Source organism: Thamnophis elegans, chromosome 2, assembly GCF_009769535.1.
Source record: "Thamnophis elegans isolate rThaEle1 chromosome 2, rThaEle1.pri, whole genome shotgun sequence".
NCBI classification, from domain to species: Eukaryota; Metazoa; Chordata; class Lepidosauria; order Squamata; family Colubridae; genus Thamnophis; species Thamnophis elegans.
In genome coordinates, this window is record NC_045542.1 from 136,945,131 (window position 1) to 136,971,398 (window position 26,268).

General features: G+C 40.0%; 1 protein-coding gene across 2 annotated transcripts in view; it reads left to right on the forward strand.

Annotated features, from left to right (window-relative positions):
* ADAMTS9 (ADAM metallopeptidase with thrombospondin type 1 motif 9) overlaps positions 1 to 26,268 on the forward strand; it is a 168,164-nt gene that overhangs the window by 138,856 nt on the left and 3,040 nt on the right. For both annotated transcript variants that reach the window (XM_032211696.1, XM_032211697.1), the window contains exons 30-38: positions 77 to 250; positions 11,086 to 11,256; positions 14,195 to 14,389; positions 18,583 to 18,715; positions 21,010 to 21,104; positions 21,717 to 21,811; positions 21,909 to 22,042; positions 23,606 to 23,697; positions 25,652 to 25,756. In XM_032211696.1, the coding sequence (XP_032067587.1) occupies positions 77 to 250; positions 11,086 to 11,256; positions 14,195 to 14,389; positions 18,583 to 18,715; positions 21,010 to 21,104; positions 21,717 to 21,811; positions 21,909 to 22,042; positions 23,606 to 23,697; positions 25,652 to 25,756 (1,194 nt within the window). The remainder of the gene's footprint in view (positions 1 to 76; positions 251 to 11,085; positions 11,257 to 14,194; positions 14,390 to 18,582; positions 18,716 to 21,009; positions 21,105 to 21,716; positions 21,812 to 21,908; positions 22,043 to 23,605; positions 23,698 to 25,651; positions 25,757 to 26,268) is intronic.

Genomic DNA, 26,268 nt, shown 5'->3' on the forward strand with positions numbered 1-26,268 from the left:
AGAACATTTCCCCAATGAAGAGAGATTTTAAAAACACAGGCAAAGTGCTTGACACTTACTTTTTGACTCTCTCCAGTGTTCAGTATCCTGTGGGAAAGGAATTCAGCAGAGAAACGTCTTCTGCCAGTTTACTGCTTCAAAAACAGCTAGAGAACCTGAATGCCGCCAGTCAAGCAGACCAGCTTCTGAACAGGAATGTCAAATGGCCGAATGTTCATTCTATTATTGGAAAACAGGGGACTGGAAAGAAGTAAGTAGACAAATAGTTTGGTATAAAATAAGTTACATTCAAAGTATTTAGAAAAGAGTTGTTTTCGAAGACCTTATTAACCTAAGCTTTTACATCAACTGAACTTTCATAGGTAGGAGCCTACCAACCATGCTTAATAATTGTATCAGGAACTACCAGAAAGCTCCAAAGCTATTGGCTACAGTGGGAAATTGAAAAAAATAAAATCCCAGAAAGAAGTGGGGACCCACTTCTATAATATTATGGCCGGGGGGGTGGGAGAAATCAGAAATATAGTCACTAAAGGTCAAGCTTAATTTGGAGACATCTTTACCTTTTCTTCAGGAATACCATGAGTTGAATGAAATAACTGCTGGCTACGTCAAACATGTTCTTAACAAATAGACAATTTTTATGGCACAGTTAACTTGTACCATGTCTCATTTAGAAAAACATGAAATTAGAAAATTAGAAAATGTGCTTCACAGCACTTCCATTTGGCTTCTACTGACAGCCAGAGTGATTGGACAAACCAGAAAGCCTTATGTCTCAATTCAGAGCCTGACCCTAGGGTCGTGATGGTGAACCAGAGGTGGGTTCCTACCAGTTCGCACCTATTCGGTAGAACCGGTTTGTCAAATCTACCGAACCAGTTAGAAGAGGTTCCACCAGTGGACCTGGAAAGCAGGCCACACCTACAGAAGAGGTTCCAAAAAAATTTGAAACCCACCACTGATCTTTGGATATGATTATTCTACACTATCATGCTCATATTTATAAAACTCAGTGCCTCTGTGAAAGGTAAGGATGACTACTGCGTTTGTGGTGCAATCAGAACATTGCGTGTGTTGAAGTTGTGTTAACGCAAACCAAAGATGCTTTTTAAAAAACAAGTTTACATCATATTCTTATGCATGCCAGTGCTGTGTGTGAGGTAATTTAAGGTGGTTCTGACAAGTGTTGTCGGCATCTTCATATCCAGTCATATGGGTGGCAAGCCACTCCCATCCAGTCACATGGGTGACAAGCCACTCCCACAAAGGAGGCCACACCCACAGAGTAGGTTCAAACAATTTTTGAAACCCACCACTGTGGTGAACCTATGGTACGTGTGCTGGAAGTGGCACAGGGAACCATCGCCCATTGCTCTTCCGGGTTCTGGTGTGCCTGTCAGCAAACTGAAATCTAGACCCAGATACATTCAGCAGTAAGCATGGATTCAGTTCCCAAAAGATACTTTGGAGCATACAGGACCATAAATGCAATATTTGCTAAAATCTCATTAAAGCAGCATTGTCTCTTTCTAGGATTGAGTTACCAAAAAGCCTTGCATTCATACTCCCATACACTCCAAAGCATCCTTTCCAAATTAAATGCAAAACATTTCATATCCCTACATTATTGTGACTAGTTACTGTGATGCCCGTGTTATTTTAAAAAATCCTAAAAGTAACACACATCTTAGTAGGATAAGGTAAAATCAAGAAATAGTCACTGTGTATCATTAGGTGGAACAATATGCTGATTAAAAAAAAAACCACCAATGTGCTTTGTATGTGGCTTTGGGCAAATTAAGTATTTGATCAATTAGATTTAGAAATGATTGTTCAAATCTCAAAATCCTTCATGTGAAATTGGCCATGTGTATTTCTGAACTGATGATCAATTTATATGGCTCTTGGCATGATCAGAAGTACTTAGTTGTGAACAGGGAATAGATTTACACAGTGAGAAAACAACAGCCTTAGTCCCTAATATTTGCAAGCAAAGTCTGGTAATAGACCCACATCTAAGCAGAATAGAGAACATTTGTGTGAATGGACTCAATATAAGACAGCTTCTGGTGCACATGCATTCAATTTCAGCCAGCTTTGTAAGATCTACAAAGTGAGTGTCTATGTGGTGGAAGAAAAAAGGGGAAACACATGAAGGCCCTTCTGAAAATAAAACCTGCTTAAATTGTGTCCATGCCTCAAAACCCCTTTCTCCAAAGGCTGTTAAAATAGAATAAGAATCATTAAGAGGGAGATTATTATACGTGAGGTCGGAGCAAGGCAGGTAATAATTAGAACGGTTAGAATAGTTAGAAAATTCTCAGTACTTGAGGCTGTACAACCTGATATATTAATACTGATCTAAGAGGAAAAAAATTGGTTAGATGACCTAGTAAGTTAAATATACAATACATAGTTCCCTTTTGGGGTTTCTCCTACCGAAACAAAGCATAGGAGCCTGACACCAGACAGATTTTATCCCTACTCCCTTGGTCATGCACCCACTTCAAAACTAATTGGAGCTTTCACATGACATGGGTCGTTAAAACCAAAAACAAAAGAAACAGAAAAGTCTTATTGATGTCTGACATACAAAAGATTAAACTTTCCCCTCTATCAAATTGAGATTCTGCTCTACACTGGGGCCTGCCTGCCTACTTTGACCCCATACTTTCATGCTGATTAAATAAATGAATAACCATCACCAAGGGGGTTTTCTTGATGCCTATTTGTCTTCCCATGTCCTTTATATTCTACAGGATAATCAGACTTCAGTGAATTATGACTTGTGTGTATTGATATAGGAGAGGTACATCGCATTACTTCTATCACACAGGATGTCTCAAAATAGATGCAAAGTATATAACTTTATTTTAGTTTTGAGTTATATACAGAATGAAGGTGTGAACTAAGACCCTGGCATCTTTTACCATAACATTTGCCCAGTGTAATACAATTTAGCATCAAGATGACACAATTATATATAAGCTGTTAAATTACCTAATATGATCTAGTTATGAAAGATGCAGCACTAACAATTCACTTATGCAAAATGGCATATAGTTCTTTCTGCTTTCCCCTTGCTGAATTTCTATTTGAAAGGGGGGGGGGGAGTAATGTAACTCCCAGTTCTTCAAACTCTGAAAGAGCCAACTTTCCCCTTTCAGACAATTATTCAAAACTAAGAAAGCAACCTCCTCCAATTTAAACATCTCTTTTGATGTCAGCCTTCTTGTCAGTTGCTTAAGTGAAGACTGCAATATACAGGGCAGAATTTCTTACCACATTTTCTGTATAAAGTTACAGACTGTGGAAATCTTTTTAAAAAAACAACAACAAGAAAATACATATTTTGCTGTTTTTCTATTGATTTATAATCCACACATGCTCTATTTGCATGTCATGGGAAATGAGGGGGTAATAGGAATGCCAAAGAGGTTTAACTTCAACTGGAGTAAATATATTTAATATATACATATTTGAGTAGTGCTGCAGTAGTTTACAGTATCTTGGGATTTTGTACTCGTTTTACACAAAGAAGAAAGAAATAAAGATTCAACTCTAACAATCCTGTCGGTTTCCAACAAGCTTCTGGTAAAAAGAGAGTGAGATATTGTTGGTATCACAGTATGAGCATAATACATTCAAGCCTAATACACGTATTACAAGTACTTAAAATTAGGTCATCAAATGAATTAGTAAGACTTACCCAGTTGAAGTAATTAGCTGCAAAGTAACTAACTTGCCTTGTCTCTCCATTGCTTTCCTCTCTGTTTCTCACTATTTTTGTTACAACTTTCCACAACTGGAAAGCATTAGATACCCCTCCTCTGCAAAATTACTGCCCACCCTTTTGTGGGAGGTGAATATCTGATGGGCTATGCTGATTCTCTAAAGCTTTCCAGGCTCTCTCTGTGTTATTTGGATGTGTGTGTGTATCTGTGTCTAGTCTCTGTAAATCTCTAACATGTGACTGAGGAAACTACCAGGAATGTTTTTCTTTAAAAAAAAATACACACTGCTTTTTATTCCACTAAATAAAGCATATTCTAGTCCTATCAGATTGTTTTAAAGTCCTTTCTTTCTCTTTGCCAACCATTCTGGATTTCTTATTTCGGTTTGCCTCACCTCCTTTTCAGGTTAGTTTTGCTAATCGATTGAAAAAACACATATCAAAAAGTCACCTTTTCTGACATATATAAGTAGTTTGCCAGTTATTTGTTGAGAAATAAGATACAGACTGAATTAAGCCAGCTATTAGTAAATCCAAATTGACAGAAACAAGGTTACAACCTCATTAACGTCTCAACTTGAACCCTCCGCCACTTTGTTATTTGCTGTCTCAAGCTGTCATTCATAATCCTTCCAAAACTCTCCCTTGTTTTGATGTACATAATTCTTTAGAAATGCAGTTGGCGCAGCATTCCACAATCCGATGCCCATCAGAAGAGTTCACCTTTAATCTTCAAATCCCCAGCTAACATGGAGGTGAAGTTTTATAATGCAAGACCTATATATCTGAGAAGCCTGGTGTAAAGTAATTTTTGTAGATAATTTAGAAAGTCCAAATCATATTTTGAAATATAGGACATATCTTGACACCACAGTGATGCCATTGAGATAACCATTTCCAGAGGAAAGTCCAGGTGGTTCTCAATTTACTACTCTTATGGTCATAAGCATGACAGAAATTCCGTAATAAATATACTACTCTATATAGCAGTGATGGCTAACCTTTTTGTCATCGCGTGCCAAAAGCCCACACCCATAATGCAATGCGTGCGTGACACCCTCCCCGCCCCCCGCGCATGCATGCATAACACACACCCCGTGCCTCATTTTGGGCCTAATAGGCATCTCTGCAAACTCCTGAGACCAAAAACAGGCTGTGGGGGGGCCCACACCTCCACACTCCTCAGCCCCCCTGTGCATGTGCTCATGATTCCACGCCCTCGCACATGCGCACGAGATCCCCTGCATATGTGCGTGTGTCTCCCGCATGCACCCCCCCCGCACATGTGTGACAGGCCCGATTATCAGCTGGCTGACAGGAGGCGTGTGCACATGCTGGGACGACGGCTCACGTGCCCACAGAGAGGGCTCTGCGTGCCTCGCGGCTATATAGCACAGTTCATTCTTAACACTTTTCCATAGTCCTTAGATATTTTTATCACTTTTTGTAACACCATAAGTGAATCTGAATAATGTGCTTCTGCCACAGTATTTTGTTCTCTGCAATGGCACTAGACCGTTAGGTTTTTTGCGTAAGACCAAATCAGTGTATTAAAAATTTGTGAAGACAAGCAATGCAAGTGACATTCATCAATAAATCCATTGCCATGACATATGATGTAACTTTTAGCTAAATGATATAATGAAATCTTTGATAGTTACACAGCAATGTGCAGAAATTGGAAGGAAACAAACAAACAGCATCAGCTATTGCCAGGCATCTTCTATCGACATGCATGTACAAACTGAACAGCAGATTTGGTACAGTAGTTCCACCGATTTGAGGAATAACTTCTTTCTAAATGAACCAGCAAACAGCAGGGGGAGGGGGATTCGACCAATTATTCAAGAACAGACATTCACAAAGGGTGTGGTTTTCCCTCGTATGCCCAAATAGAGTATTAAAGGAACTGGCATCTGAAAACCAAACATTTACAGGACCAAGCTTGGATTCCGTCACTGTTTCAAAGCATTGTTTCTGGTTATGCAAGGCAATGACTTAAATAGGCATTGCAGTCAAGAATGGTGGCAAGAATTCTGGGTCTGAAAACAGGAATAATATTAGTGCTAGGTGAGAAATGACAAAGCATAGTCCAGGGGACCAATAGATGCTGAATTAATCCTGTGCTAAATCAGTTTGAGAGGAATGTGGCAAGGAAATGAGTAAAAAAAAAAAAGAGAGAGAAATATTGCTCATATTCTGTGGCACTCTTAGGAATTCAAGCCAAGGTGACAAAGCTCTAGCCAATACTTAAAATGGAATAACATAAAGGAATAATGAGTTTCTACTGAACGGTAAAAAATAATAATAACCTTGTTAGTAGAAAATAATTGCCCTTTGTTTAGTTTAAGAAAGAATAAGCTGCTATAGATGATTGCTGTGACTATAAATGGTATTCAGAGCTATTTCAGTTTCTTGATATATTAAGAGATAGCAACTCTCCAGTACCAGACTATATATTTCTACCAGGCTTCTGACTAGCTCTTTTCTGTTGAGTCATGTAGGTACTACCAAATATTGCATGTTTGCGAGAACAAAACCCACAGAAGTATATATTCAGAAGAAGCACATATCCGTTCTTAACGTAATTGGCAAATAACACATATAATTGATTACTTCCTCTTCACTTTACCTCATGTGCTTAACGGTTTCTTGTGCTCTGAGCTAGGTTGCTGTTTCCAAAATAAAATTAGAAACTTTGAGCCAAGGGATTTAGGAAATGTCCAAAGTAAACATAAGTTACCGATTACCAATGAAGAGGAAGCCAGAAAAAGTGTAAATCAAAGGAAAGACAGCAGGGAGGAGATTGTTTTTTTTCATGGAAAGACATAATAAGAGCCCTGGTGGATCAGGCCAACAGTCCATCTAGCTTAGCATTCTCCAACTGGCTTCATTCAGGAAGTCCATAAACATGGCCAGAGGCATTGTCCTCTGTTGCTCTTTAAAGTATGCTGTCTATGATTTCTTAATGAAAACTGGCGTTAAAGCTAGTAGCCATTTATAGTTAAATCCCATATAAATTTGTCCACATTTAAATGATCTAAATCAGGGGTGTCACACTCAAACACAGGTGCTTAGATCTGGCCCGTTGGGCCTCCCTGGAAACAGCAAAGGACTGGCCCATGGTGCCTCTGCCAGTGAAAACAGAGCTCCATTTTCACTGGCAGAGGGTTGCAGGAGGCTGTTGCATCCAAGACCTCACGAACCCGTTTTCGCTGGCAGAGTGCTCAGGCCTCCACAAGCGCCCCCAACATGAGTGACATTGAGGTTGTCACACCAATCCTGGCCACACACACCCCTGAGGTCAAACACAATCCTGATACAGCCCTTAATGAAGTTGAGTTTGACACTCCCTGATCTAAATAGATGTCCATCAACTTCAACAGAGAAGAATTTGGAAGTATTAGATTTCCAGAAAATTATCTTAACCTCCCACAGTACCCTGTGAAGGTGGGAAGAATATGTCACATTTCCTGAGGTAATCAATGATGTATCTGGCTTTTGATCAAGTGCTCAAATTCAGGACTTTTGCTGGAATATAATGGCAGCCAGCACCACATATGATCACGTTTCTGATATGTGCGAGTAACTGTTCCCCTTATCCGCACTTCAGTTTCATTTTAGTGAACCTACTGCCCTTTTGAATTACCTTCATGGTCAACTACTTAAGGCCTTCTGAAATTAAGATTGGCAGCAACTGCAGAATGTCACCCCAGAACCTTCATTTGGTCTTGGGGAGCAAGGCATGCTCCTGTTATAGAGGAAGGATGAATCCCTCATCAATTACATAATCTTGTAACCATTGTGAGCAATTTTAATATATCACTATCACAGTGATACAGCATTGATGGGTGTAAAAATGCTATGTAAGCAATAAATATTGCTGCAGAAAGGACAATTCCCTTGTGTTTTTGCTTCCAACTCTGAGAGTCTGCCACCTGCTACAGTGGTGGGATTCTACCAGTTTGGACCAGTTCAGCCAAACTGGTAGTAGCTTGGTGGCCTGGGTCGCTGGAACCGGCAGGGACCCAGGCCTGCAACACCCCAAACCAGTTCTCCCTTGGTGCCACCATCTTGTTTTTTGCTTCTGCCCATGCGCAGAACAGTTTTAGTTATGCTGCGCATACGCGCATGTGTGCACAAAGCTAGTGCGCATAGTGCATCCCTGAGCAAACCAGAAGCAGTCTTTGCTGGAACCCACCCCTGACCTGCTAGTATCTTTAGTAAAGAAACCCAAGGCAGACTTGCCTATGTTCCAGCATTAGACATTTGTAGGTCCCTAGTATGGTTCCATCACAAAACCGCGAAGCCCTTATCCGCACCAACTTAAGTGCGGAGGCAAATCCGCGCCGTCCGAAGCACTAAGGAAAACGCGACCCTACCGCAATGACATAACCGCGGAGGGCAAATCCTCGCCTCCCGAAGCACTCAGCACCCTAAACCTAACCCTAAACCTAAACCTAAACCTAAACCTAAACCTAACCCTAAACCTAACCCTAACCCTAACCCTAAACCTAAACCTAATCCTAATCCTAACCCTTACCTTAATTTAAATAGGCTTTCTGCCACCGCGCTGTTTTAAAGCGCCCTTCTGTCGCCGTGCTGTTGTCGCGGTGGTGATGACGCGTGGTGATGACATTGCAGCTTTAGCGACGCGGTTTTATCACCACTATTTTGACGAGCGTGGTTTTGTCGTGCCACGCCCTAGCATACCACCATGGGAATGAATAACATTTTTTAAATTCTTCTATTCTTGTGAAAACGGGGAAAAAAACTCTGCTTAGTTGCTGGCCATCAAGCAAATAATGACTGGTTGAAAGGTTTTAGTGCTCTGGTATTAGCCAGAAAGAGTTGACTAGATTGCATTTCTTTGCCACCTTTAGATTTATAGCCTACATCGGTGATGGCTAGCCTTTTTTGGATTGTGCGTCAAAAGCGGGGGGCAGGGGGGTCTTGCGCAGGCATGCTCACCCATAATGCTATGTACATGACCCAGCACGCATGCGCGTGCGACCCAGCTCCTGAACTTCCAGTTTGTCTGTAGGACCGATTTTTCATGCTTCAGAGGCTTCAAGAAAGCCTACGGAGGACAAAAAACGGTCTTAAAAGAAGGCCAAAAATCAGCTGGCCAGCACTGGAGCTGACAGGGCAACGCGTCGCATACCCTAACAAATGGCTCCGCTTGCCACCTGTGGCACACATGCCTTAGGTTCGCCATCATGGGCCTATATCCATGATATACTCATAGATCCAAGACTAGTCAAGCTGCTCAGGTCATTTTCAGGTGTATTTTAAAACTAGATTTAGGAGAGTTAAAGAAGTGGAAATGCCATTAATGTATGGGAATACTGGAATTTCAGACCCAGGAATCAAAATGGGCCCTTCAGGACGTAGGGGCCATAGAATTTGTTCTGTCGTGTCAAGTACTACCTTACTCAAGCTTGTGAACAGATTAATTTGCCTTAGTTCCATTTCAATAATGTTTCAGTAGTTGTTGCATTTCCTATAGATATGGAAATAGGGTGAAAAGACAAAATAAGTGGTAATGAGTAGTTATATTGTAAAGTAAATATACAGTAAATGGCTATACTATACAGGTCGCTAAAAGGAAGAATTGAAGTCAAAGAAGGAAAATTTCTTCTGCTGTCACTTTGCTTCCAGTTAAGCAAATTGCTGCTTGTTATCTATTTTCAGTAATCCCTAAAGCAAGCACGTACAAATCTAGTGCTGGTGTTCGTTTAACATACATAATACATGGTTAAGAGTGGGCTGTACAGCTGCAGTCATTCCACAGTAATTATTACACACTATGAAATTATTCCATATTTAATGAGGATTGGAAAGTTCTAGAGAGGCTTAAGTGGGTTGAAGTAATTTTCGCCTATTTAGAAGGCTTAAACGTGGTTATAATGTAAGTGGGTTTATTGGGCCCACTTGAATAATTCCTTTGTATTTTAGGGAAGGAAACATACATTTGCACATTTCAAGTGTTACCTTTTTGAAGCTGCCGATGTTTGTTTTGTTTTGCATTAATAAATTCCATTTGTGTTAGTACAGTTTAGATTGCATTGTGTTTTAATTCTAAATTGCCTCAACACTTTGTAAATAAAATAAAATTGCAGCAGAAGTATGTTACCGTTCTTGCATATTTGCAAGCATACCATTTGACACAATATAGCAATATTTACCTTTTGGGTGGCTGCTTCAGGCTGTCTTTTACTCTTCCTATCGCCAAATTTTATTTTCTGCCTAGAGCATTTGTTGTAAAGTTGAGTTAGATTTGCAATGAACAGCTGCTAATATGATTGTTCAACAATTACATATTGACTTAATAGAAGATACCTGTATGGGGAGCTGAATTCCTTTGTTCTGAATGGATAAAATCATGCAGTTTTCTTGGTAGTGTGCTTGGGCAGTGCCTACTTCCCAAATGTGTTTCACTTCCCTATCTAGCTTACAGCCTTTGAATTCATTGATGATCTGCACATCCTAACCAGGCATAACTCTGGTTAGTTTAAGTCCAAGCAGCCTCAGCCAGGTGCTGCTTCCTGTTGAGATATATAACTTAATGGTGATGGAATAGGTGTGTTTTTATTTAGAGCTGACACATGCTTTAAATTTAGGATTTACTCCAACCGTCTTACGTAGGGAAGTTGATATTGACCTATTAAGGCTACTGGATCAGCTCCATCACTTATTTAATAATTGAAAATGGTGTTTAAAAATTATTAAAAAGGGATAAAAGTCATAGGAAATACATGTAGCCCACCAATACATGTAGTGGAATGTAGTCCTGATTCCCGGGAGAAAGGGAGAATATTCCAGAACAGCAAAACACAGCAAAGTTTAGATAGTTTACTTGGGAGAGTTAAGACGGTTCAATCCTACTAGTTCTCAGAGTATGTTTAATGGTGTTAAGTAGTCTCCTTTATTTTGGTAAGATTTTGATATATAGGCTAGGAACAATAAAGGAAACTCTTTAAAGAACCGCAGTATGGCTTTTTTTTTTAAATTTTGGGGCCTGACAGATATTGACAATATCAAAAATTTGACTCTTCTTTTGCATTTGGGGAGTTTTAAAGGGCAAAATAGATGCTATAGGCCTTGTATATGTTTAGGACATTTATTTCATCTCTTAAAAACCTACTACTCCCCTCTTAGAACAGATCTTAGCCCTGCCTATATTTTGAATACAGACTTCAACGTGCCATGTAGAGTCTGGAGGGGCCATCAAGTCAAAAGAAATTGTGTGTCCCTGAGCAAATTTCTTATACACTTTTGGTCATGTAACTATACTGGTGTCATATTCTGTCTACCAACTGCTTTCTTTATTCTTTTTATGTCGACAGTGTAGCAAAACTTGTGGCAAAGGGTCTAGATACCGGACACTTACCTGTGTGGACCAAAACATGCAGGAAGTTGATAGTCTTCACTGTGATCCAAACAAGAGGCCATCTGATGTTGAGATTTGCACCTTACCCCCATGTGAATACATTTGGATTACAGGAGACTGGTCAGAGGTATGTATCTTAATTCTGGACAAAGAAAAAAAGGCTTAGTTGTTAAACTATAATCAGTGACAGTTATACACAAAGGCAAGATAAAATGTGCAAACTAGCTAGCTTTGTAATTTTCTTGTGATGCTCCTTCTTACTTAATAATTGAAAATGATGTTTAAAAATTACTAAAAGAGATAAAAGTCATAGGGAATACATGTAGCCCACCAGCATCCCTTAGCAATTAGAAAAATCTCCTTTGTGGTATTGTAGTGGAATGTAGTCCTGATTCCCAGAAAGGTGGGAAGTTAGCTCCCTTGGTTTTTCATTGATTGATTTGTTGGGTTACCGAAAACGAAGGCAGTGGGGAGAGATTTGGCAGAATGTATGCTTAGCTCATGATAGAAAAAAGGTTCTCTAACCTGTGGAGCAGAAAATGTATTTAATCAAATCAACGCTGAAGTGTCTTGATGCTTGCAGGAAAGTAGAGATAGGGCTGCCATCAAAAATTGGCATTTTCAGACAAATGTCAAAGCTATTGTATTTTTTGGACTATAAGACGCACCAGTGTATAAGATGCACCATGGTTTCGAAGAGGTAAGTAAGAAAAAAAAAGTTTTTGTCTTCCCCAGCCCACAGGAGCACTCTGCAGGCTTCAGCATGGATGGGGTAAGGCAAAAATGCCCCAATTTTTCCACCAAAATAGGGGTGTTTTTGCCTTCCCCCAGCCCTGCTGAAGCCTGCAGAGTGCTCCTGGGGGTTGGGGGAAGGCAAAAATCCCCCCGTTTTGGTGAAAAAACGGCCCGTTTGTCGCCCATTTTTCACAAAAATGGGATGAGGAGGCTGAGCTTCGGGAGGCAAAAAATGGCTGTATTCGGTGTATAAGATGCACCAATATTTCCACACTCTTTTAGGGTGGAAAAGGTGCATCTTATACTCCGAAAAATACAGTAACTTACAGAAAGGTCCAGCTGCCAATATCTGGAGCTTTTTACTACCCCAATCAAATGTCATTTATGAACATTCATCTGAAATAGATGGAGTACCTTCTATGAAGTTTCATGACTGTCTGGAATAGGCAGTAGTAATAAAGAAATTGGACCATCTTAGTAGGATCTCACATAGATACATTTTATTTGAAAAGTTTATTTGTGACGCTGGTATTGTATGTAGAGAGAAGAGTACTTTAGAGAAGTTGGAAATCTTAACCTTACAAGAATATGACTACTGTATTTTGGTATTTTACCTGTGTGTTGAGAAATTGACATAAAGTCAATTGACACAGTATCATCTGTAAAGTTCCTGGGGCATTATGTTTTTCAAGATTGCTAGCCAGAATAAATTAAATAGAATCAGAATCAGATTTGCAAACTACAGATTGTAGATTGCTAGATTGTAAATCTCTTGACCTCCAATCTTGTGTCTGCCATTTGTGTTGGAATGGATTTGTAGTTTCAAAACATCTGAAGGATATTGGGAAAGGCTGAATTTGAGCAGCCAATTATCTGTTATTGGGTGAAAGAAGAGGGTGATTAAATTATCTAATTAGGAAGCAGAAGTCTTGGTCCTGTCAAAAATATATATTTGGCTTGAAAACCTGTTTGCCTAATTTAGGTTATATTCCAAAATCTAGCAGCAAAATTGTACCTTTGCAGGAAATTCAGTAACATTTTTAGCATGGATTTCTATGTTTTCCTTAGGAAAAGTGCTTCTGGCTTCCTCGGAAAGCAAAAAAAAAAAAAAAAAAAAGTTCACAGTTAGGGGAGAACATGTCAGTCAAAACTGACCAAAAAGTGATAAAATATAAATACTGTATCCATTCCTTTGAACAAAGTCACCAGAGTATGTATACACAAATTATATATGGGCTTTGCAGCAGGTAGATAGTAAAAGTGATATAGAGTGCCTTTCTGCTTCCAGGAAGCAATATAAATCATGCAGAGTCAAAACAGCAGGGCTTCCAGGACATTTGGTCCTGTTTTCATAAAATTAAAAATGATACTGTTTTTATTTTCCTTTAACGTTCCCACCAGTGGTGGTTACAACCGGTATGCCCCGGTAGGGGTGTACCGGTGCCTGATGGGAGCACCAGGTACCGTTCTGGTACGGTGCTCCGGAGGGTCCACCTGCCTGCCCTCCTTAACTGTATTTGAGCCAATTGGGGCTTTCGCGCACGTGCATGGAGCGTACAGCGCCTGCATGATGCTCCACCAAGCAGCTGGAGCATCGCAGGTGGTAAGCATGCATGCGCGCGCTGCGTGTGTGCACGTAGTGGACACCGGGCCTGGTTGCGGTGTACTGGTTGCAATGAGATCTGGAACCCACCACTGGTTCCCACCTTCTCTATTTGGCAGAGCAATTGAACCAGGTACTCAAAAGGATTGAAATAATCCGTCATATTTAGCCTCCACCTTCTTCTTTCACTTCACAGTCTTCTATTTTCTAGTACTTTAACTTCCTGGTCATACAAAATTTTCAATTCCGCCATGACCACTACTGTTAATTTGACAGATAGGATGAATACAAACAAAAGTATTCATCCTGTATTGTCACCTATCTTTTGTGGATTGCCTCATTTCCTGGAAAGGATGTGATCCTGAAGAAAAATTATGGGAAAAGTGACAAGATTATCCATGCTCCCAAGTTGATTACCAAGTTCCATGCTTCCAAGGCGACACTTTTATAAACCACTCCCCACCCAAAACTGGACCCAACCAGGAAGTTTACTTTCCCCAGGAGTTTAAGTCAATGAACCTTCCAGCTGAGGAACCAAGCCCCAGGACAAACAAATGAATATATTGATGGAATTTAAGCCAATTTATCTGGAAAGTACCCAAGCTGGAAATAGTAACAATTCACCTTTGACTTATGACACTTCATAGCTCATTTTCATTGTCAAATGTTTTCTTTGAGTGGTTTTTTTAAAAAAATGTACATTTTGCTTTTGTTTCGTATTTTTCAGTGCTCTGTGACCTGTGGTAAAGGCTACAAGCAAAGGCTGGTTTCCTGCAGTGAGATTTATACAGGGAAAGACCACTATGAGTACGGTTATCAGAACACTGTCCACTGTCCAGGCACACCACCACTAAACGTGCAGTCATGCTACCTAGGCGAGTGCCCTGTTTTGGCATCGTGGAGAGTTGGAAATTGGGGAAGTGTATGTTTCTAAATTTTTCTTTTGTTATTATTCATGGTTTATTTTACTATGTAGCCCAACTAACCTTAAAAGAAACAAGATGTCCTCTTTCCTGTTTCATGGATTACTGTGTGGTGTTACTTCAGGAATTAATTGATCTTTATATTTTGTCTGTTCCATGGTTGTACAAACTCATGCACAAGAGCCATGTGCTGCATGCCAAAGACTCCTCCTATTTATTGATTTATTCCTATTGATTTATTGATTTATATGAACGTCCTCAACATCCTTGAATTTGACTAAAAAGACATCAGAACATAGCATAAAATCTTTTAGAAAGGGTTATTTAAAAATATGTAAGAGAAAAATATAATTAAACATACAAAAATAGTACAGTGTGACAAGGGCTTCTAGTAAACTATGTGAAATTAAAGTAATTTTATGTATCAGGCTAAGCAGACATCCATGATGTAATGTTGGCAGGAAACCCAGATTTTTGAAGTCTTACAAAAAGCTAACAGGGTTAGTTAATCCAATTGTCTTAAGGGGGGGGAGGCATTTTTCCATAGATGCCATAATAGGAAGGGATATCTCCTGGGTCCTGCTAGAGGCAGAAGGACCCAGAGCATGTCTAACCTGTCACATTATGCAGAAATACTTAAGATACAGATGTTCTGACCTAGGCTTCCCAAGAGCATGAAGCAAACTCCTGGTCCTGACAAAAAAACCCTTTTATAAATTTACTGTGCATTTTGCTCATTCACATCCGGCAAAGTCTTTCAAGGGAGGATTTACAGTCACAGACCTTATCTGGCATAGAGAGCTGCCCGGCCAATTTCTGCAAAACTTGACAAAAAGTCTTGGAGACTCTTGAGCCCCTTGAACTAATTGTCTCCTGCAAACTCCGCTCCCCTTTCGCTCCACTTTTATTCCCTATGCAAGGGGCCATTCACCATCCACCTGTGGCCTTACTCCCAAGCCGACCCCTGTTCTTTAGCTGTTCCCTTCATCTGGCAACTCTCTGCATGTGCACTCTGGGAACAGGCTCCAGCTGTTCATCTGCCTCACTGATGTCTGACTCTGAAGACAGCTGCTAACTGGCATACGGCTCTGGCCCCTCTCTGCCTCCAACACAGAGCCCTCATCAGAGCCTTCCCCAGACTCCAGGACTGGCCCATGTTCCTCCCCAACCTCCTTACTGTCTGAATCTGCTGCCAGCTCCATTGTCTGCTGGTGGGCCCCAACAACAGGCAGTCCTGCAAACAACCTGGCACTATGGCATGTAGGGCTTTACAGCCCTTTGAATTAACACCCCAAACCTTACTCTGAGCAAGCACAGTTTGCAAAGCAGTGTTTCTACATGGGTGAATTGCATGTACTGGGGCACACATGTAGAAATCCATGCAGATCACATTGTACCACTCCAACTGAAAGATGAACAAAGCACGAGTGGCCATGAGCGTAGCCTCTCCAGGCAAGGAGAGCCACAAGTTGTGCGCTAAAAGGATTTGCACAAAAACCTTCACAGCCACCTCTGCCACCTTCTCAGTCGAGAGCTGCAAGTCCAAGAGGACCTGCAAATTGTGTACCAACTCTGTCTGCCACTCTAACCAGAGTCAAAGGTGGGAACATCTTCAGATTCCGAGGGCCCTAAAACCTACAACCATTTGACCTTTCCCATCCAGCCTCCACATACCAAAAAAGAACCTTGATAGTAACCCAGGATACAAATGTACAACTGAGCACCATCGGCATGCTAATTATGCTACTGGTTTCATGCAGAGTTGCTACTGTGTTGTACATTCAACATGCTAAAGACAAATGGATTAATTGTATTCAATGAATTTTAGTTCCTGGTTTGGTCCCACTCACCTCATTTTCATGGCCCCATTTATGTTTTGGAAAATGGCCTGTGCCAAATACAACTTTTCACCAGGGTGGGTTCTGGCAGTCACTACTGCCAGCTCGCTTGTGGCCACGCCCCGTGCGCACACTTGATGCATGCTGCGCGTGCATGTGTAGTGCAATAAAATTGTTCTGTGCATGCACAGAAGCAAAAAACAAGATGGTGGCACCTATGACACTGCCTGGGGGTATGGCAGGCTTCGGTCGCTGCTGGTTCCAGCTACTCAGGCCACCAAGCCCCTACCAGTTCGGTCGAACCTGTCCAAACTGGTAGGAACCAACCACTGCTTTTCACCCTTCAAAGGTTGCCTACCTGGATTTAATTCTCCCTACCTACAATGAATGGCCAGAACTTACAGTTTTTATGTGTATAGAAGGGATATCTAAATAATTATATCTCAGCTGACATAAATGTTAGTGGCTTAGAGAAGTGCACGTTTGCTTGATGGCAAAATAAGATAATAATAAAATAAATAAAATAAAATGATCAGCCAACCAGTTAACATGAATAGAAAGTAGCAACAAAGGATAGAAAATTTGTTCCAGATTCAGTTCTGGCTTCAAAGAGAATTCATTTTCCCTCACCTAGGTTATCTTCTCACTGCCAATCATTGTTTCTCCTCGTGCATAAGGAAAAGCAATATGAACTCTAGGCGGTTGAGTAAATGAAGAAAGAAAGCTAGGCAGGCCAACACTAAATAAGTAAGTGTTGACCGAAGCATGCTCAAACTAAGGTGGTCAGATTGTGTGGTCCTGTGTTGCTAGGAGATATGGAATTTTGCTACTGAAAAACCCAAATTCCATTTACAAGGTCACATACAGATCTTTCTTTCCTTTTAACATCATTCCTATACAACCGAAAAGTCTGGCATTTGTTTGGAGTTCAGAGGCTCTCCTCTTGCTGTGACCAATTGTTTATATTGCTTGGATACAGAAATAAAATCCAATCCATTTGAACTTTAGAAAAGAGCCTTTCTGACAGCTCTTCAAGTCACTTTCATATTTGTTAGATGGATTTTCACTTGGCTTCCTACGTTTTACGGTACAGAGCTTGTTGTGGCTGTAGATCTTTGCTAAAAGAGAAATTAGTCCTTCATACTCAACAACTGGAATAGTCAATTATGGTTAAGTGCTGCTTATATTTCTTTTCAATAGTTATTACTGCCCTAGTTAGAGAAGTATGGTTTAGAGCAAGGAAGTTCCATTAGAGAAAACTCAGAAAATTCATATATTTTTCTTCTATTCTTGAGGCTGGAAACACAAAAGCCGCAATATAAATCTTAAAAGTGGCTTAGCAAGATTTTAAAAACACAAACAGTTTGCCTCCAGAATACCTTGGAAAGAGAAGAAAATATTCTATTCTTGCCATGTGCAGTCCCATCCATTTTGCATCTTTGTCTCACCCAATGTTGGGACCCATGTGTCCCTTCCACAATCATCCCCTGCCCACCCAAAAGTGACTTAGATGTGCTTTCAAAAACCCCTAAATGTGCTCTTAAATTTGGGACAATGTAGTTTCTAATTTGTGCTAAAATGGGAAGTATTATCTTGTACCTCCTCTTAAGCCTGTTTACTCAGTAACTGTATATGTATCCATCTGCATTTGTTTGTTGTTCTGAAAATAATTTCTCTAAACCGCAAACAGCTGGTGCAGTCTGCAATTTACCCTGCAGTTTATCCTGCTACTTCTCCTTAATTGTTCCATCTTTGATCTGCACCTTACCAAAGAGTTTTATTGCAGAAAGATCAATGATATTTTGAACAATTAATTGGTTTTCTTTCAGCATGTCCTTTTTTCAGCTGGTATATTACTATATCCTGTCATAAATAGCTGTGATAATATGCCTGCCAGCAAGCAAATCTGTGTATGTGTGCACAGAGAGTGAGTGAGTTAGATGGCAAATTGCTGTTTATAGCACTGGGTAAAAAAAAAAAAAAAACCCTGCATACTGTGTGAAAAAGTTTCCTTCCCCCGTTTTTTCTACTTTTAAAAATTATTCTGCTATTTAAGCCTCCGTAGGATTGTAGTTCTCACTATGCATAATTTCTAATGTCTTTGTGTTTTTGAAGAACATCTTAATTTTCACACAATTGTGCTAAATATGCAACAAAGCATTTAAAGAGTTCAGAAGAGCCAAGAGGATAAAGATGCACAAATGTTTACTTTTTTTATTCAGTCTTTAAATTAAGCTTTGGTTTTGTTAGCCAGTTAAGTTTCCATTCTGTCTTTCTTTCTCCCCATAACTCACCAGAAAGTTATATATGTAGGTGTTAGGAAAGGTTCTGAATTTGGTTTCCTTTCTTTTCAGTGTTCGGTGACTTGTGGAATTGGGGTGATGCATCGGTCAGTTCAGTGCCTCACAAACAATGACCAAGCAAGTACCTTGTGCCTTGATGATTTAAAACCCGAGGAAAGGAGGCCATGCCACAACATCCATAATTGTAAGAGTCTTTGGAAATGAGTTGTATTTTTCCGTTTCATCCTGAAGTAGTTTAGATCTAGTTCCACACATTTTTATATGTGCCTGCGAGACCACCTACTGCCACCGGTAGCCTCCCACCGTCCAGTGCGATCCCACAGAGTTGGCTTCCTCAGGGTGCCGTCGGCCAGACAGTGTCGGCTAGCAATCCCCAGGGGGAGAGCCTTCTCTGTGGGAGCGCCTTCCCTCTGGAATGAGCTGCCCCCGGAGCTTTATATAATCCCTGACCTCCGGTCCTTCCGATGTGCCCTAAAAATTTGGCTTTTCCAGCAAGCCAGCCTGGCCTGAACAAAACAAAATAAATTATTGATCTTTGTTAATTTTAATTTCAATTTTTTTAAAAAGAAATGTTATTGTCAATTCTAATTGGGTTTGTTTGGGATATTCTATTTAATTTTTTTTTAACTTTTGTATTATGTGTTTCTTTTAATGTTGTACGCCGCCCTGAGTCCTTGGGAGAAGGGCAGCATATAAATCTAATAAACCTAAACCTATATCACGTCCCACACTTTTTCAATCAAATTACATTAAGCCTTGCTGGCTGGGGTCTTCTGGGAGTTGAAGCCCATGCCGTTTAAAGTTGCCAAAGTTGAGAAACACGCCTTTAAAGTTTAAAAGAACAAAACACCAGCTCCCTTCCAGACTCACACCATCTCTCTTAAGGATTTGGGAAGTCTGGTTTGAAGCACCCTCAAGTGATCAGAAGCTTTGGCATTACTTCAGTGGTGTGCGGTAAAAATGCCCTGCAGCATTTTCTAAGCCAGGAAAGCAACAACAGAAATAGCAGGGAATGTTACGGTACTTGATTTCATGACAATGCATGAGGCTCAGTGCTTGAGAGACCATCATATGTGCAGTCTTGAATGCACAAAGAAGGAAAGGGGGAGGGGAATGAATGTAAGGCACAAATAAAATTTCCTAGCACCTAAGGTACTGCGGATGGGAAGTGGGGACCCTATGAGATTTTCCACTGCAACTAAAATGGCTAAAATATCGGCATATCTTAAAGACCATTCAAATGAGAGAGACAAACGAGACTGGAAAAAATGGATTGACTATATACAAAACAAATACGGGACTAAGAAATTACAGATAGCCTATGCTTAAGATTAGGAATAATCTAAACTGCTTAAAGTTAGTGCAACAGGAAGAAGCTGAGTTTAATGCAGGGATGTTATTAACTTCTTTTTTTATTTCCTTTGTCTTAATATATTTTAGACTGTATTTGTTAAAAACCTATACCATGTACGGGCTCTGGGAAGTCGGGGGGGGAAGGGAGGTGGGGTGTTAGGGGGGAGGTGTGGAGGGGGTATATATAGTATGTGTTAGATTTTAAAGTAACGCAACTGTTGCTCTTTAATTTCACTGTAAAAATAGGACAAGCTGAATGTATTAACAGATAGTAGAAATACACCGAAGGGAGGAGTAGAGGGTTAGAAGAAAGAGGGGTAGAGAGGGTGGGAGAGAGGACGGGAGGGAGGGTGAGAAGGAAGAGAGGGAGTGTACTGGGAGAGAGGAGTGATAGAGGGGGAGGGGAAGTAGGGTAGAGGGGAATGTTGGAGGGAAGAAGGAAAGTTGGAGGGGGGCGAAAGAAAGAGTGTATGGAGGGTCGAAGTGGTACATTGGGTTTGTATTTTGGGGGGTATTGTTGACAAGAGGAATGGCTGTGTTTATTGTTTAATGTTATATGGCCCCAGTTATGCACAGTATATATGTGACTGTACGAAATGAAAATGGAAAAATAAAAACACATTTACAGAGAAAAAAATGGCATTTTTTTAAAAAAAACCAGTTTTCTTCAAAAAAAATGAACTGCATCAATGATCTCCAACTATACTTTAACCTTCTCTATGCCTAACTTTACCTGACTTCTTTTCACAAGCTTTTATAAGATGATAGATCAGATCTGGTATCCCTTCAAATGAAGAGCAACCAGCGATAACATATCCCTTAGATAGCTATGTGAGCAAAATGCCTTAGGTTGCACTGACATTAGAAGTCTGGTACTGAGTCGTCTCCCTCGAAAAAATCTTATCTCTTACAAATTTAATAAATCACTGCAGGTGTTGGGAGGGGGGAGTCCCTGCTTCATACACTCCCAAGGTCTTTCTCTTCAATTAAATAGCTGAAGACATTTCACGTATCTTAAAATATTCACAGTAATAATCCACCGATCATCTGTTAGAAATTCAGACTGCGTTATTTTGACTTTTGTTTTTGCTGATTAGAACCTCATCTTTCTTTCCTTTATTTTAGGTGAACTGCCAACAAGCTGCAAAGAAGCAACAAGACTCAAAGTCATTACTGAGGATGGCGAATATATTCTGAAAGTTAAAGGAAGACTTTTAAAGGTATGATTCAAACACCACCTCTGTTTTTTGAGGGGGGGAAACTGTTTATAGGACAGGAAAAAACAAAAAAAACCCAAAATAAATTATTGATCATTGTTAATTTTAATCAATTTTTTAAAATGTTATTGTTAATTCTTATTGGGTTTGTTTGGGATATTCTATTTAATTTTTTTTTAACTTTTGTATTATGTGCTTTTTTAATGTTGTACGCCGCCCTGAGTCCTTGGGAGAAGGGCAGCATATAAATCCAATAAACCAAACCAAACCAAAAAAAAATCTTTAGGTTCAAATGACTATAGATTCCTCTGCCTGTTATACATTTCAGTTTTCTTGCTGGGAGTATAGGCATTCGTTTTTCAGTGAATTAGAAGCAAGGCATTCCACAATAATTATCATTAGAACTTTTTGTTTCAGCTCTCATTTCGAGAGGGAAACAATTGTTAGAACAACGTGAAAACAAAATGAGCAACTGGCCCTTTGAGATTCAGTTATATTTACATTGTGCAATTTTTTCAGAAAATCATAATTCTATGCCCTCTTCTTATTTCTGCCTTTTGCACTCATCATCAGTTTTAATTGTTTCATAAAATTATGGCTCTTTTCCCCCACCAGATATACTGTGCCGGCATGGACTCCGATAGCCCTAAAGAATACATCACTTTGGTAAATGGTGATGCGGAGAATTTCTCAGAAGTCTATAGCTACAGGTAAGAACAGGCAGCCATTCTGTATTTTTAATTATGTCTCGCTACCTTGTATAATTTTTCTTGCAGTATGTAGAAAAAGGTCTTTCTTTTGATTCAGATTACATAACCCAACTGAATGTCCATATAATGGAAGCCGAAGAGAGAATTGTCAGTGTAGGAAAGATTACACAGCAGCTGGGTTTTCTGCCTTCAGCAAAGTAAGGCTGGACCTGAATGCTATGCAGATAATAAGTGAGTAACAACAATATTTTGTTTCTCATCTTGTTTTTCTTTGTTGCAATTGTTGGAATTGTTATTCTAAAAGAGACCAGCTTACATTTCCCGAGTTTAAGTTTTATATTGCCCTACCTTCTTTTACAGTGCTTAAAATGAAATATTTTATCTTGCTGCACATTAAACTGAGTTCTCTGTGAATGTTCTTTTCCCTATCTTGCCTCAGCTAAACTCAAATGTATCATTATAATATTAAGCATTGTTGAGAAAATTCTACTTCATGTAATCCCATTTCTCATTGGGAAATTAGTGTAGGAGATGACCAGGTTGACCCTGAGGGAGGGGGCAGACACGTCACCAGTCAGATGCTCCTTCTCGCCCACATGAGATCAAAGTCCAGCCCACCTTGAATTCCTTATCTACCCTCAAATTGCTTTGAACATTAGCGGTTCAGATTCTTGTACAGAGCTTACGTTTGCAATAAATCCTGATACCCATTTGAACCACTTGGATCTCCTAATTTCCCTGGAACTTGACATCTCCCAGTATTGGGACAGTGGTTCTCACCAGAATTCCCTTTTGACTGAAGTCCCATCTGAAAGCAGAAAGGTTATACAAGATCAATCAGATTTCACAATTTAGCAACAATATTGGAGCTGTACATTGTCTTGAACTAGAGGCAGTTCCTAGTGATAGCTCCTAATAAAGAGGCATATTGCAGTTCTTTTATGGTCTATAGCCGTGATGGCGAACCTATGGCATGTGTGCCACAGGTGGCATGCGGAGCCATTTGTTAGGGCACATGCACGTGCTGGCCAGCTGACTTCAGCCTTCTTTTGAGGCCGTTTTTCGCCCTCCATAGGCTTTCTTGAAGCCTCCGGAACCAGCCCTATGGCCAAACCAAAAGTCACCGTTCCCAAACTTCCGGTTTGCCCATAGGGCCATTTTTTGCCCTCTGGCGGCTTCAGAAAAGCTCCTGAAGCCTCCAGGGGGGGCGGGGGAGGGTGAAAAAAGCATGCCATAAGCAGGGGGAGCACTGGTTGCACGTGCATGTTCGCGCAGGTGGTTACACGCATAGCATTATGGGTGTTGCACACCCACGCACGACCCCATTGCGCTTCCCCCGCTTTTGTCACGCAATCCAAAAAAGGTTAGCCATCCCTGGTCTATAGAACTACATCCACACTTTATGCCTATAGTTAAAACAAATGGCAGGGGAAACTTGCTGCTATAGAACAATCCTACAATTTTAGACATATTAGAAAACATAAAGAAACAAACAGGACACAGGCAAAGCTGTAGTGCATTGCTAAAGGATTGGCTTGTAATGGTGAATGGTTTTCACAGGGTTATTCCTCAATTGCAGTATCTCACTACAAAAGTTTAAACATTGTGCCAAGTTTCTCATTTAACTATCTATGTGAAAAATCAGGGAGGATTGCTGATGAGTCAGAAAAATAAATGTATATAGTTAAGTGTTTTATTTTCTGTAAGAGCCAAATTTAACATTTGCATTTTTTCCCCCAACCATTCCATTTCCCCTTTGTCTCTGTGGTTCTTGCCAAATATTTTTTTTCACAGCTACCGATTTACAGTTTGCACAGACACTTGATGGGAGACCTGTTCCTTTTGCCACTGCTGGGGATTGCTACAGTGCAGCCAAATGCCCACAGGTATCCCTTGATCCCCAGTTACATTCCAGCACTTTGTCATTTATTCCCAATCAAATCAATTATGTGCCAATCATTGCCTCATTCTGTAACTCCTTGTCTTAATATCTCCTTTCTTAAATATTGTACATTCTGGGTTTTTTTAATTGTACTGATAAAAGAGTTTGTACTTCTGAATTGAGGGTTTCTCGTGGCGATCCAAAGATTGTGGTGATCAAATGTTCTTTAATTTTTTTCTTATATTAAATATAATATTGTGTTTAGTTTTCTTTGCAAGTAGTCCATTGTTTAATCCAAAGGAATTCTTCAAGAGACTCCCAAAATAAATGAGAACTAATTCTTAAAACTGCATCAATCATCAGATTAAAATGCATAACAATAACTAATTTGAGCTAAGGAAACAAAATAATATTTGCTTGTTTTTTAAAACAATGTATAATTGGTGTAACAAATTTCTATGTAACTGAAGAATCTCAAGCATGAGGGGAGATAGCAGATTAAGAGAAATATCTGCTTCCCATTATGAATGGGGACTAAAGACCCTGTTGAATATCCAAGAAATGAATAGTTTCACATGAGAGCAAGTTATCCTTGAGATGTAACAAGCTATTCTAGATAGTTTTGTGTCATCAAGGTGATATATAAAGTTTAAGTGGTGAGCTCCCATTACTTGTCTCCGCTCCTGCCAACCTAGCAGTTCAAAAGCATGCAAGTGCAAGTAGATAAATAGGTACCACTTCGGTGGGAAGGTAGCCATATCATACTGACTAAATGACCATGGAAATGTCTTCAGACAATACTGGCTCCCTTATCTAAGAAACAGAGATGAGCATTGCCTCCTACAGTCAGACTTGACTGACAGGGAAAACCTTTACTTTTACCTGTAAGAGCATTGCATAAAATTATAGTAAAAATAAAATACACGGAGTCCTGTTTTAGCCAATATCTACACCAGGGCTTCGTGCAGCAAAATAAATATTTGCTCCATGGAGATAAAGTGTGGGTAGGGACGAAGAGACATCTCTTCAGCTTTCAATTGATCAGGAGGGAAAGTGTTATGATGCACATTTTAAATTACTAAACTAAACTCAGAACATATTGTGCAGGACATTTGCCTGGTTGACTTGTCAGGATTTTCTGTGGCCAAACTATGGCTCCTTTAGCATTTATATGTTCAATATGTTCAGACATAGAAATGCTAAAGGAGCCTTAGTTTTGGCCACAGAAAATCCTGACAAGTCAACCAGGCAAATGTCCCATCTAGATAAAAGAGCAAGAAAATATAGCTGTCCAAATGTAGGAAACTTCTTTCTTTTTATCTCCCTCTCTCCCTCTCTCCCTCTCCCTCTCTCTCTCTCTCTCTCCCACCCTTCCTCCTTCTCTCTCTCTCCTTCCCTCCCTCCTTCTTCTCTCTCTCCCTCTCCCTCCTTCTCTCTTCCCCCCTTCTTCCTCCGTCTCCCTTCTTTCTTCTTCTTCTTCTTCTTCTTCTTCTTCTTCTTCTTCTTCTTCTTCTTCTTCTTCTTCTTCTTCTTCTTCTTCTCTCTCTCTCTCTCTCTCCCTCCCTCCCTCTCTCAGAAGAGTTAAAAAGCAACAAAGATCACTTGAAGGACAAGAATGCCCTCAACTGGCAGGCCACAGCAAGGCAGCCTTGTTCTCAAACTGCTGCAAATGAGAATAAATGCTTAATCTCATTCCTGCTGTGATTTGTACAGTATGTGCTAATCACTACGAGGGCTTGGAACAATTGAAAACAGTGCCAGGGAGATCTTGTTAGAATAATGACTCTGTGGTCTGTTGTTACACAGGGGACCCAAAGCACTAGAAAACAACATTGTTCACGAATAAATTTTCTTTCCTTTGTGTTTAAAGGAGCATGCATTTGGGGTATTTAGTAATCATTTCAGAAAGCCAGCACAATCTCATATACGTCTTTTCTTGTTTTTTTTTCTTTTGAAAGGGTCGCTTTAGCATCAACCTCTCTGGAACTGGCCTGTCAGTAATGCAGACCTCAAAGTGGCTTTCGCAGGGGAATTACGCTGTTTCTGAAATCACAAGATCTCCTGTAAGCGAAACTTACTTTGAATTAAAGTGTTGCATATGTTAAATTGCTGCTCCTTCTTGTAAATAGCAGAAAATAAAATATGTCCATATGAAAGGGTAGCCCCTTGAAGTCAAAACTAAGGCCCAAGAATTGCAAAGCATGGTATGTAATTGGTGGGTTTAAAACCATAGATTGGAGTAAATTCAACTTGATCTGTATTATTGCAATTAATTAGTGGATCTGCTTAACCGTGAAAGTAAAAAGACTGAGTTTCTTGATTGCACACACTTCTTTAATTAATTGTCTGAGTCCTCCACAGTAGGCAGTTCAGTGCTTGTTCTAACAATGCTATTAAACTCAAGGAAAAAAAGAGACAGGTCAGTAGTGCCTAAGTACCCTCATCCTCCATGAATCGGGAGATATAATGCGCTAGGCTGCTCCAATTTGAATGGCTTATTTATGCTGTGCTAATAATTGTATAGCAATTTCCTGAATATAACATACAATAAGACTAAATAAGCATAAATTAGTCG